The 12,911-nt window shown below is 40.7% G+C and overlaps 1 protein-coding gene across 1 annotated transcript in view; it reads left to right on the top strand.

Annotated features, from left to right (window-relative positions):
* The window catches only part of c1qtnf4 (C1q and TNF related 4), a 31,515-nt gene extending 18,827 nt beyond the window's left edge, over positions 1-12,688 (top strand). The window contains exons 2-3 of the mRNA XM_029458436.1: positions 6,911-7,272; positions 8,220-12,688. Of these exons, the coding sequence (XP_029314296.1) occupies positions 6,911-7,272; positions 8,220-9,014 (1,157 nt within the window). The 3' untranslated portion in view covers positions 9,015-12,688. The remainder of the gene's footprint in view (positions 1-6,910; positions 7,273-8,219) is intronic.
* The last annotated feature ends 223 nt before the right edge of the window (positions 12,689-12,911 follow it).

Here is a 12,911-nt window from a genome sequence, read left to right as displayed (position 1 = left end):
TGTGTGTGCAGTCTTCATTTTAGCAAAATATTTCAAGCAAAAAATAAACAAACCAAAATATAATCCTCCCGAGACTCTAAAACCACCTTTTTCAAAACTCAAAGTGTTGACAGCCGAGGACACTAAACAAATAAATGTGCTACTGATGAGACGAGCTGTCATATCCTCCTCCGCTGCTTGTTCTCTATTATTTTCCACTTCTGCCTCGATGGGTCCCAAATCCTGCATTGGGAGAGGCACTCTCTTAGCTATGCAAATGTTGTACAGCCCAGCTGCTGCCCAAACGATGGTGCATGCCCTCTCTGGCTCCATCCTGATTTCACCGTGCAAGCAGTGGAATAAAAAACAACAAAAACAAAGGCATTTGAATGCCTATATGCAGTAACTATGTATTATCCCATACACTTCCTATCTGATCACTTTTACCAGTTTAAGGGTAGGCTAATATAAACAGGGAGAGGGCACGTTTCATATTTAACTGAAACATAAGCCACACACTCTCCGTGAGTGCATATAGTTGACCTGCCTTACCTGCTCCGTAACATGACAGGTGTCATCGGCCACTTCTTTAAAGTTTAGCCACCGTCTCCGAGCATTATGCCAGAGAGCCGTCCCCCTAAATTTATATTACATGGTTAAAGCACTCACTCGTTGCAGACTGTGCTGTACATGATGTAGAGATGGATGTATCTCCATCAGGAGCTACTTTAGTGGGTGAACATGGGGAACAAATGAAAGAAAAGTAAGAAAGACAAAAGAAAACACATACAAGTTTAACAAGTATGGCAAAGGTATTTATTTGTTCCAACACATCTTAGTAAAGCCAATACATGTCACCATCTTGAGGCTGCAGCACTGACACAAACTCCCTTTGTCTAAATGTTTAAACATTATTGTCAACTGTGAGGAGACCCCAGAGCAGATCTCTACGTCTGCTCGAGCCTCTGAATCCCCCAGAAGCAGCACGAAGCAGCTGCTGGGCAAAAGGAGTCTGGGCTGGAGGCTCATGGGGATTGTAGCTCTAACCCATATAAGCAGTAAGAGACTGGATGATGGCTGGATGGAGATTTATTATCATCAGCAAAACAATGCATTCAACACTAAACACAATGTTAGAGCAATTTAAACAAAAGAGATTAATAATAATGAATTAATAATGAATCGATGTTTTGTATTATTTAATTAGGGATCAATAACAACCTCAGTCCTTGATTGATTGCTTGATGAAGAACAAGTGTCTGTGGTTAATAATCAGTTCAGATGAATCTGCGGAGCCTGGAGAGCACCACGAGTCTGTGACCCTGTTTGGCATGTTTAACACGTTTTTACTACGTTCCATTTTTAGTCATGGCCACTTTGGTCGACTCTATCATATATCTAAACTGCCATGACATTGTGTAGATACTCATGTCTCCCTCAGGGTGAATTGTAATAACTGTGATGATCCTTTATCTTTTCATTTAGTGCCGTCATCAGGTCAAACCCTGAAAAACTAATGACATTCCCGACAGTCTCTGCTGTATGTGTTTAGTGCTAATTAGCTAATATTAGCTGTTAATACTAAATGAAACAAGGAAGGTTGACAAAGATCACATTGTATCTAGTGTTTTGTTTTGTTTTATTAAGTTTTCATTGCGGGGACATCCTGAGAAATTCAAATCCACTTGGGGTCCGATCGTATTATACTTAAAGACTCTCTATGAATTAATATTAACATCCTGCATTTTATTAATTTATTTTGTATAAACTCCTTGAGTTATTAATACTTTTCTGAATATTTCGACATCACAAGTGCCCCATCTCCCGATGTTAACGAAAGTGAAACATAATTTGTGTATGCACCCCGTGCTTCAGATCTGCTTCTAAGTGTAATGGGTTCTTTCTGGGTCCACGCTGCTCCCTTCCACCAAGGTCCATGAAAATTAGGCCATTCGTTTTTCAGTAATCCTGCTGACGAACAAACTGAGACGTAAACATATCCTCCTTGGGTAGTAAATATTGTCTAATGCAACACAATGTGACCAATCCTACATATAATAATATACTCATTTAAAATAGTGTTTATATGGAAGAAGTAAGACACAAGACAGTGTCTAGGCAAATTAATAAAACAGCCTATCATTGTACTTGTTCTACTTGCGTGGACTAATTCTGCTCCACTCTTTTCTATTCAGCTCAGTTCTGTTGCTCCTCTCTGTGCTTAACTCCCATGGGTGCTCATTACGGAAGAGGCTTGTTTGATCTATTCTTTCATTGCGGTTTGAACCTGAAGCATCAAACTCTCTAAGGAGTACAGTCTGTCGACATGACGGGTTGATAAAACTGCTGCCATTACAAAGACAAACAAACACTATTTCTTAGTGCAAGCTGCCATTATATTAACACGCCCAACTGCTGCATTGTCTTTTTATTATTTCATTTTCATTTCTATGGTAAATGTAAAAAACAAGTGTGCATAGATTCATAAAGGAAAATGATAATATCTGCATTGAGCTGGTGCTGCAGCATCTTGGATTCCTCTCCCTGCTGCAATGGGACAAGTAATCACACAAAAACAATCCGTTGTGCCTCAGTGCCTTAAGAACAATTACCAGCTATAATTAGTTTCCATTTAAAGAGGTCGATTTACTATAAACATACAAGAAGAACATTTAGTTTCAAGAGTAAATAACTTCAAGGCTTTGATGCATTGCGACTGTGGAAATAGATGTAGTGCACACCAAAGATAAAACACATTAGAGAGTCAATGTAATATTACACTGTCTGATACAGCTGGTAAAATAAGTATTGAATACGTCACCATTTTTCACACTAAATATATTTCTAAAGGTGCTATTGACATGAATCTTTCACCAGATGTCGGTAACAACTCATGCAATCCACACATGCAAAGAAACCAAAACAAATAAGTTCAGAAATTAAGTTATGTGCAATAAAATAGAATGACACAGGGGAAAAGTATTGAACATTCCGTGTTGAAAGTCCGGTGATTGGCTGGGCCATTCTAGCAGCTGTATTTTCTTTCTCTGAAACCATCTGAGAGTTTCATTACATTACATTACATTACATTACAGTTCATTTAGCTGACGCTTTTGTCCAAAGCGACGTACAAAAAGTGCAAACAATCATGGAGATACAACTCCGAACAGCAAGAATCTTGTAAGTACATTAGCTTCAAATAGGTACAATCGTATAAGTGAACACTGTCTTCAAATAAGCCAGTTTGAAGTGCAACATAAGTGCAACATAAGTGCAACATACAGAAACAATAGAATACAAATTCAATTATTAGCTATAAATAAGCCAAACCAATATAAGTGCAACATACAAAGAACAGTTATTTTGTTTTCTTCAGTCGCCGAGGTGCAGTCGAAACAGGTGAGTTTTCAGTCTGCAGAAGGTGTGAAGACTGTCCGCTGTCTTGACATCAATGGGGAGGTCGTTCTGGAGCCAGGATAGCAAACAGGCGGGTTTTGTTTGAGGGAAATCTGGGTCCCACTCGTTTTAAAGAAGTGGCGAGCCGATTGGTCGATGCAGAGCGAAGTGAACGTGCTGGGGTGTATGGTTCGACTATGTCCTGGATGTAGGAAGGGGCTGATCCATTCACAGCCCGGTAGGCCAGCACCAGAGTCTTGAAGCAGATTCGGGCCGCCACAGGCCCGAATCTGCGAATCTCAGTGAAGGGAGCGGAGAAGCGGTATAGTGTGGGAGTTTCCTTGGCCGTGGGTTTGGGATCATTGTCTTGCTGAAATGTCCACCCTCGTTTCATCTTCATCATCCTGGTAGATGGCAGCAGATTTTTATCAAGAATGTCTCGGTACATTTTTCCTTTCATCCTTCCTTCAATTATATGAAGTTTGCTAGTGTTGTATGCCGAACAACAGCCCCACACCAGGATGTTCCCACCTCCACACTTCACTGTTGGTATGGTGTTTTTGGGGCGATGTGCAGTGCCTCTCCACAAGTGCTCCTTGGCTCTTGGACTCTTCTGATAATTATTTTCACTCCTCTGTCAGAAATCTTCTGAGGAGCACCTGGTCGTGGCTGGTTTATGGTGAAATGATGTTCTTTCCACTTCCGGGTTATGGCCCCAACAGTGCTCACTGAACAGAAGTTTAGAAATCCTTCTGTAACCAACGCCATCACTATGTTGTGCAACATTAAGGTTGTGAAGGTCTTGAGCGCGCTCTTTGCTTTTACCCATCATGAGATGTTTCTTGTGTGACACCTTGGTAATGAGAGACCTTGTTATAGGCCGTCAGTTGGGACTGAACCAGCTGACGTTAATTTGCACTGACAAGCGGCAGGATTGCTTTCTAATTACTGATACATTTCAGCGGGTTTCTTGGCTTTCCATGCCTTTTTGCACCTCCTTTTCTTCATGTGTTCAATACTTTTTCCCTGTATCATTTAATTTTATTGCACATAACTTAATTTCTGAACTTATTTGTTTTGGTTTCTTTGCATGTGTGGATTGCACGGGTTGTTACCGATATCTGGTGACACTTGATGTCAATAGCACCTTTAGAAATATATTTATTGAGAGACATGGTGACGTGTTTAATACTTATTTTACCCGCTGTATGTTTTATGTACTCTGATCTATTCTGATCACATGGTAAAGCCCATCTTTGTGTGCTTCTGCATGAATTCAATATTTGAAAAGAACTTTAGTGCAAAATGAATACAACAGTTTTAAGTGAAATTGAGAAATCGTTTTGACAATATATATCGTCATATTTCCCAGCCTTAAGAGCCATGACAACTCTTCACAGAAGCACACATGCTTGTTTTATATCCAACAATTGATTTCAAACTAAACTTTTCAAACACAAACAAATTTAAAAAAAAATGTATATGTTGGATGGAATTAGAATACCATGAATCTTATATTAATTATTGTATGTCTAGTAAAAAGAAGCAAGCTGTCCTGTTTTTCACCTCTGGAGGATGTTAGCTGGGTGGTTGGTTGTATTAAAGTGCAGCTCTCGTGCCATCTCCTACCAACAGTCTCCACCAGTGCCTTGTAACCATGACGGGACTTGTACCTATCTATACACCACCATTTCTTTCTCCCAGGAATCCTGCACAATTTGTTTTACACTGAAAGAACAGAGCAGACTTGAGGGAGCAATAACATCAGCTGGATGCTCCAAATTAAATCCATAATTGGTTTGTAAAAGGCTACAGGCACAGTATACTGTCCTTTTACTATCCTGTGGCATGTATTTCATAGAGTCATATTATCCTTATGGAGATTGATAAACTGTGGCGAGCACTGAACATGGAAGCTGCTCCTCCGGGTCTGGTAGCTCTGCACATGATACACTGAGTGCTTCTGTTGTGAGGGCGCTGATGGCTCCACCTGTGTGTGTCTGCTTCCTGTTGGTTCATTAGAGGAGGACAATGAGACAATGAGCGCTTGTGTCTAATAAAAAGACACATTAATATCTCCTCTGCTTGAATGACTCAAACACAACACAGGGATTGTGTGTGTGTGTGTGTTTTAGGCACATTGTGTGTGTGTGTGTTTGTGATGTGCAAATGCATGCTTGCTTCATTATGTGAGTATTGTCTGTATATGCGTGTTGTTTCCTCCCTGTGTTTTCAGTCAAGAGGTGAAGCTTCGTCTGTTCTTCTCACAGATGTGTGATGTTTAGGGCTTTAGTGTTTAGAACCTCAATACTTCTTTTTGGTGCCGACTAATGACGTCACGTAAAAAAAACTGGTTTTGAATATGGTCAGATTTGCAATCTTGTAGGGCTGCAACTAACTTATTGTCATTATTGATTTATATCCTAATTCTTTCCTCGATGTGCATCCCATTTTCTCAAAGTTCAAGGTGATGTCTTTATACGTCTTGTTTTGTCATTTCAAAACCCAAAGTTATTTAATATGATATAAAATCTCTGAATACGGCATTTCTGCAACTTTTGAATGAAAAATGACTTTAATGATTAATCGATGATAACAAATTACTATTCTGTCGATTGACTAATTCATTTCTTAAATCGATGCAGCGCTACAATCTTGTTTACTTATTCTTTGATGAACTCATTCCTGATTCTAATAAAAATGTTGCCCAATTCCACACATTGTTCACGTCGTTCCCCACGCTTCCTCCGTCTGTCAAACTGTTGAATAAAGGCAAAAGCTGTATTGGTACAGAAACTCGAGTATCATACTGACACTTATAAGCATTTCAAATGATACCCACCAAAGCAAGGTTTAGTCTCCAGTTATGACCTTTTGTTTCATATTTATTCTCTCATTATCTACCCAAGATCTTCCTCTTTGTCAATATTTTGGTTTCTTTTTGTAAAAAGAAAATAAGATGTTTAAGTTGAATGAAACTTTAAGTAAAGAGGTAAAAATTAGACACTAAATTATGGTTTTCTAAAACCGTGTCATCATTTTAAGTTTTAAATTGTAAAAAGTGTTAAGGAAACACTGGAGAAATCCTTCTGCATAAAACAGACAAACATACTGATCTGTAATGAGCAAAGATGAGCAGTAAAACATTAAATAATGTGATGGGACAGAGATTCTGTATTCTGGAGATGAACATAAGACTTAATACAGATATTATTACAAAAGGCACAATCAATGTGCAAATGAACAAACAGTCCTCATGCATCTATAAGATCTTAGCATTGATGCTGTGTTACATCAAGTTGTTGAATAAAAACAGTGAGGAACGTCACCCAATATAATATGGTAACAATGCATATGCATATACTCATAAGTAAGCTTCTTCTCAAACGCTTTCTTCATGTATCACGCTCTGCAAAAGAAACTGTAGCCATGTCACAGCAGCCATATTTAAAGACGAGGTTGGATTTTCATGTGGAATAAAGTTTAAAAAGCTGTATTGAAGCCCATTTCTCCCTTTTTTTTAATGATTCTGCAGGTAAAATGCTGCTCCCGACGAGCATTCTGATTGGCCTGCTGTGCCTGAGCCATGCGGGCGGAGCGTGGGGTTTCGCCCGTTTGCAGGATGACGTGGAGCTACGCTCGGCTTTCTCAGTTGCACGCACCAACAGCATGGAGGGTGGACCCAAGATGACCGTGACCTTTGACGCTATTTATGTCAACATCGGCGGGGATTTTGACCCCAAGGCCGGCTTGTTCCGCTGTCGCATCACAGGAGCCTACTACTTCTCCTTCACAGTGGGGAAGTTTCCACACAAAGACCTGTCGGTGATGCTGATGAAGAACAGGAACGAGGTGCAGGCCATCGTGTACGAGGAAAACGCTGGAGAGGAGAGGAAGGTGAGTTTCACAAGAATCATCTCTCCAAGCCAATCAGAGCATTTGTGGGTGGGACTAAAGTTATCACACTGGCTCTGGCGAAAGTTATTTTCATCAACAAATCCTATGACCAAAAACAACAACAGATGTTTCGACTAACAAGTATTATGTGTTTACCGAAGCCTGATATATATCGTCTTCTTCTGTGACATGGGGCTCCTTTGTTGTCCAAAAACTATTAAAAACACATCCATGATCCACACTGTTGCAATGTGTGCCATGTTCCTTCATTATCATGAACACACAGGCTCTAGTTTATTTTTTGTCAATCCCACATACATCGTTCTGCTGCTAAAAATGCACCACTTCCTCCTGTTTGAGGAACATACGTTTGATAAAAACTACATTGACCAGCTGTTATAGTGATTAATTTAGGCTTTCTTTTCTTTTTGAAGACGAAGAAACTATATATTTGTGACCTGTTCAGTCTGGATATCAGGCTAATCATTTAACTTAAACTGTAAGGACTTCTTAACAATTCAACATTTTAAGACAAAGGCTTATTCACTTCTTTAGCAATAGAGGTAGGTGTAATTCTGAACTTTGGACAGCCAAGCTAAGCTAAGCTAACTGCCACCTGGCTCCAGCTGAGCTTCTCATTCAACCCATGGCAAAAATGTCAAACTACAGTATTACTTTAAGCAGGCTGAATTATGTTTCAGGGGGATTTTCCCTGTGAAAAGGAAATGTTTACAGATGTCTTTTATCATGTCAACGCTGTCCAGGTGTCTCATAGGGCAACAAGGCTCTCATCACAGAGGGTGTGTTTGTGTTTGGGCGGGGAATGAAAGCAGAACAGAGGGGATTACACAACAAATTCCCCTGAATAAAGAGGGTGAGGTAGATGATTGGATTGTGTGTGCTGTTGATGTAAAACTGGGATAATAAAAGCCTTCTTCAATCCTCAGGTGCAGAGCCAGAGCGTCATGCTGCAGCTGGAGTTCGGGGACACCGTCTGGCTCCGTCTCCATGGTGACCCTCGCTATGCGCTTTACAGCAACACGGGACACTACACCACTTTCAACGGTTACCTTGTCTACCCTGATACCTACGGCTTCCAGACAGCCCCCCACCAACACCATCCTGCCCTCGACTCCCAGCAGCCCCAGAAAGAAAACAACCCCCTGTTGAATAGCAACCAGGCCACAGAGCACGTCACGGTGGTGGAGGAGGAGAAGGAGCTCCAACATCGGGAAGAAGAAGAAGAGGAAGAGGATGACGACCAAGAGGACGACCAGAGATCTGCTTTCTCGGTGGGGCGCACCCAGAGCATCGTGGGAGTCGACCAAGTGGGAATGCCGCAGCACCAGCCGGTCAGTTTCGACACAGCGTTCGTCAACATCGGAGAAGACTTTAACGTGACGGAGGGGGTGTTCACTTGCCGCGTTCCTGGAGCGTACTACTTCTCCTTCAATGTGGGCAAGCTGCCGCAGAAGACGCTGTCCGTCAAGCTGATGAAGAACCACCTAGAGGTGCAGGCGATGATCTACGACGACAGCCAGGGCGAGAAGGCTCTGCAGAGTCAGAGCTTGATGCTGTCGCTGAAACCAGGAGACACCGTCTGGCTGTACTCGCACCAGAGAGATGGCTTTGGGGCCTACAGCAACCACGCCAAGTACATCACTTTCACTGGCTTCCTGGTTTATCCAGACTTCCACAACACCACCACCACCAGCCAATCATATGCAGACAAGAAACCCTAGCTGCAGCACATGGGCTAGGTAATGAACATTGTGGGGAGAATTCATGCAAAGTGGAAAAGTCTCACAAGAGGCGTTGGGCAGTTTGTGGGTTGTGTGCCGAGTGGAGAATGCTCGTCGTTGTCTTTGACGCTTCCCCTTCATATGAATTCCTTCACAAAGTCACAGGGACCTTGGACTGAGCGCAGAGCTTAAATTAAAATCTCTTCAATTTTCAGCTAATGGCTTCACAGGAAATGACTTCATCACACTCACATGTGGAACATTGAATGACAGTAATGTGAACTCTAATTGAATATTTCACTCTACAATGAAAACTACCGTCCTTACCTGCTCACCTCTGTGTCAGCCGAACTCTTGTTTAAGGCTGTGCAACCATCACATGGTACTTCCATGTCATTGTCATTTGTCGCAGCTGAAAAAAAAAATGATTGTTTGTCCACCGTTAGTGCTCTGTGAACTAGAAAGGCACTCGGGGTGCGCAGATCTCTGCCAAGGCTGTTTTCATAAGAGAAAAATAATGCGTTTAGTCGGCCCATGATTTGGATCCGCTCCAAAATTTAATGGGTTTTTCCATGGCACATTCTGCACATGAGCCATTAGTTTTTCTTATTCCTGCTGACAAATAAACAAACAAAAACAAAACCCTAACCTCCTTGGTGGAGGAACTGATTAATGGTGGGTGACAAATCCTCATGTGGAGGAAATTTGGTTTCGTCTCCCATTGAAATTAAAACGAAATGGCAATTGGTGATTAATTAAATTTGATGCACATTTGATGCTCTTTTAAAACTAGAAGCCAGACTCATTAACTGCAGTTGTTGTATGAGGAGTTTAGTCATCCTACATACTGTACATGAAGGTGAGGAGGTGATCGCATACGTTTCATTTTGAAGTTAAATATTCCTGTAAGTGCATTTGTTATCCTCGTCAAAGACTTGGTGTTTCTGCTTGTATGTAAAACGTCTCTTTACTTTCTTGTCTTAAGAGGCATGTGAAACTGATGAAAATGAGTCTCTCTTTTTTCATTTTGGAGTGTTTCTCGCACCGATACTCAGCCACAGCGGGAGCAGAGGACAACAGGATGAAACTGACAGTTCTGATAAAGCGTATCCATTCTGTGCCCAACTGTTGACCACATGCCACCTCTGGGCCTGCGGGGATCTGGACCATAATTTGATTTCTAATTCTAGCAGCATTTTAATTCATTTCTTCAGATGGCGACCACTGTGGGGAAAATTGAACAGCTTCTACCAGGCCACTGTAATATGCATGTCTATTTAATTTCACACCGCCGGGAGAAAGGTGATGCTGTTCAAATTGTGATGAACCTTGACTTCAGGAAATCACCTTCTCTGTTGGAGAGGCACCATGGGAAGTAATACTTTGCTGTGATTGAACATTTACATTTTCTTCTATAGTAAACTAGAGGTGAATTTCTGAGAAGTGAAGTGAATCACTGCTTTAAACTATGGGTTTAAACATACCAGTGTACTGCAAGTAGGCCAATATATTAAAGTTTCAAATGTATATAAAAAAGGATTCAACAGCAAGAGAGCACACTAATATCAGTTTTCAGAATTCAAATGATAAGATATTGATCTAAATGTTTTACGTTGGTTCATCTGATTTCTGCTGCCTCAATACAATAGAAGTGAAAAGAGTTTTGTGTGGTGCTCAAAGCATTGACAAATATCTTTTAACATCGCACTAACCAACATTGTTGTGTTAACAATGGACCAAAGTTTAAACACTCAGAATCTTACTGCTTTGGTTTAATCTCGCTGCTCTTTCCAGTCAAAGAAAATAAAAAATAACACAAAATGACAGACACATTTAGAGAATAGTTGGACAACATAGTGGGGCATTTGGCAGGTAAAGAGCCAGAGATTTTTCTCAGGAGTTGGTGGAGACCAAAAACAGAGCATAAAGCAGACATTAGATTTACATCCATCACATGAACTAAAGCACAGCTCAAAATTAATAATAATGTTGCTCCATGTCTGCTGTATGTGCAAAATAAGCAACCATTTGCTAACATAACGAGATGATAGCCACATATTTTCGTGTCAATGTTGTGTTTAGAGCTTGTTCGGTTGGCACCAAGTGACAAAAAATGTTTTACTGCAGCGGGAAGGCGAGCGAAAAATTAATCTAAGGGGTCATAAGAAGATCACAAACATAGGAAAGAGAAGATGTTTTGATTATTTTCTTTTCTCACATTAAATACAGAAGACTTTTACCTCTTCAGACCTTTACAATTTAAAAAATCTGAGAAGGCTACATCACTCTGGTTTAACGGCTCACCTGTCCTCTACTTGGGGTCAGGATAAATCTGAGGGGTCACACAATGATTAATAGTATAAAAAAGAAAAGGAAAAGTCACCCTTATGTCCATACTGAGGTCATAACCTGTGAAGAGGGGGGGGTCACAAGTAGACATTTTAAAGGGTCACAAGCCAAAAAGTCTGGACATCACTTCCCCAAGGACCTCTGCTGACTTTGGAAACCACTGAGCTGGTTCATCAACTCACATGAAAAAAAGCTTTGGGGTTGGTGAAAAGCAATACTGTACTCTTGTCTGTAAACAATCCCTCTAAAGAAGTGCATTCAGACTGTTGCACTACAGCAAAGCACAGCATTAAAATAAACGTTTCTCTCCATATATTTACACTGAAATATCTCAAATAGAACGCCATCGAGACAAACCTTAAAATGGGACTTCCCTGTGCAGTCCGAGCTGTGAAAAGCTGAATTTGCTTTCAAGTCAGAGGAGTCTTCACCTTGCAGCAATCTCTTTAGCACCGGGGGAATTGCCTCACACCTCCTCTGAAAACTAATAAGAGACAGCGAGTCTCCGGCGGCTTCACACTCTCACCAGGCCTGTCTGCACAACAGGGTTACTAATCGACAATTTCCTGTCCTGTACAGCTGCACTAACTTCTCAGAAAGTGACACCATTTTGGACAATGAGATGCAATTTTATTTTCACAATATTCAATTGTACTGTGAGGGTGCCTCATTTCAGATAATAATGCATTCTGTCACATTCTGACCCTTCTCTATTTCAGCCTCAGTAAGAGTTCAGTACCCAAGTTTGGACCTACGGCTGCTTCACTTTTATTTTAAGACAGACCTGACCCAGTTCAGTAAATCATGATCAGAATGTGTGGTGTGTAAACTGACTTGAGCATAACTCATCTGAAGCACTTGTGTGATGCATGCATGTAACTGAAAATACAATGAATTAAAAAAAGAAACTCATGACCTGCTGAGCAGCTTCACAGGCCCAGTCGACGCCTGTTAACTGTGTATTTTTATTCAGTGAATTATCTGTACAGTAACTGACAATATGTTGGATGTTTCTGGTCTGGGTTTCTTTCTTTTGGATAATCCTGATGGATCTTCGTGTAGGAACTATGTCCAGCAGACATGAGTCAAAATGTGGTTGAAAAGGATCCAAAATTAGCACTTCTGTGTCCCAAAAGCACAAATCCAAACATGAGGAATAAAAGAAAAGAAAAGAATATTTTAAAAAACGTCTTGACTCATGTCTTGTTTTCAGTTGTCTGGCCCATGTTGACTCTTTGAAATGTTTTGAGTATTTCTTACATGTAAAATGAATGCTTCAGTGAAAATGTTTGACAAAATAAAAAAGAAACAATGTACAACTTTAACTCTTATTGCAACTATGATGTGAACTCAGAAGTGAGAAAGCAGCAGCCTTCCGTCAAATGCAATCTTCATTCTCAGTTTTATTTTGTGTGCAGCAGCAGCATCATCTGTTGGCTGACTCCGGTATAGCAGCAGTAAGAGACCAAGAAGAGTACCAGCATGTTATAAATACGACATTTCAGATTTCCACAAACAAGTAAGATTGTAAAAAATCAATTAAAAATA

Source organism: Cottoperca gobio, chromosome 3, assembly GCF_900634415.1.
Source record: "Cottoperca gobio chromosome 3, fCotGob3.1, whole genome shotgun sequence".
NCBI lineage: Eukaryota > Metazoa > Chordata > Actinopteri > Perciformes > Bovichtidae > Cottoperca > Cottoperca gobio.
The sequence above is the reverse complement of the archived record's forward strand: the minus strand, read 5'-3'. Positions and strand labels throughout refer to the sequence as shown.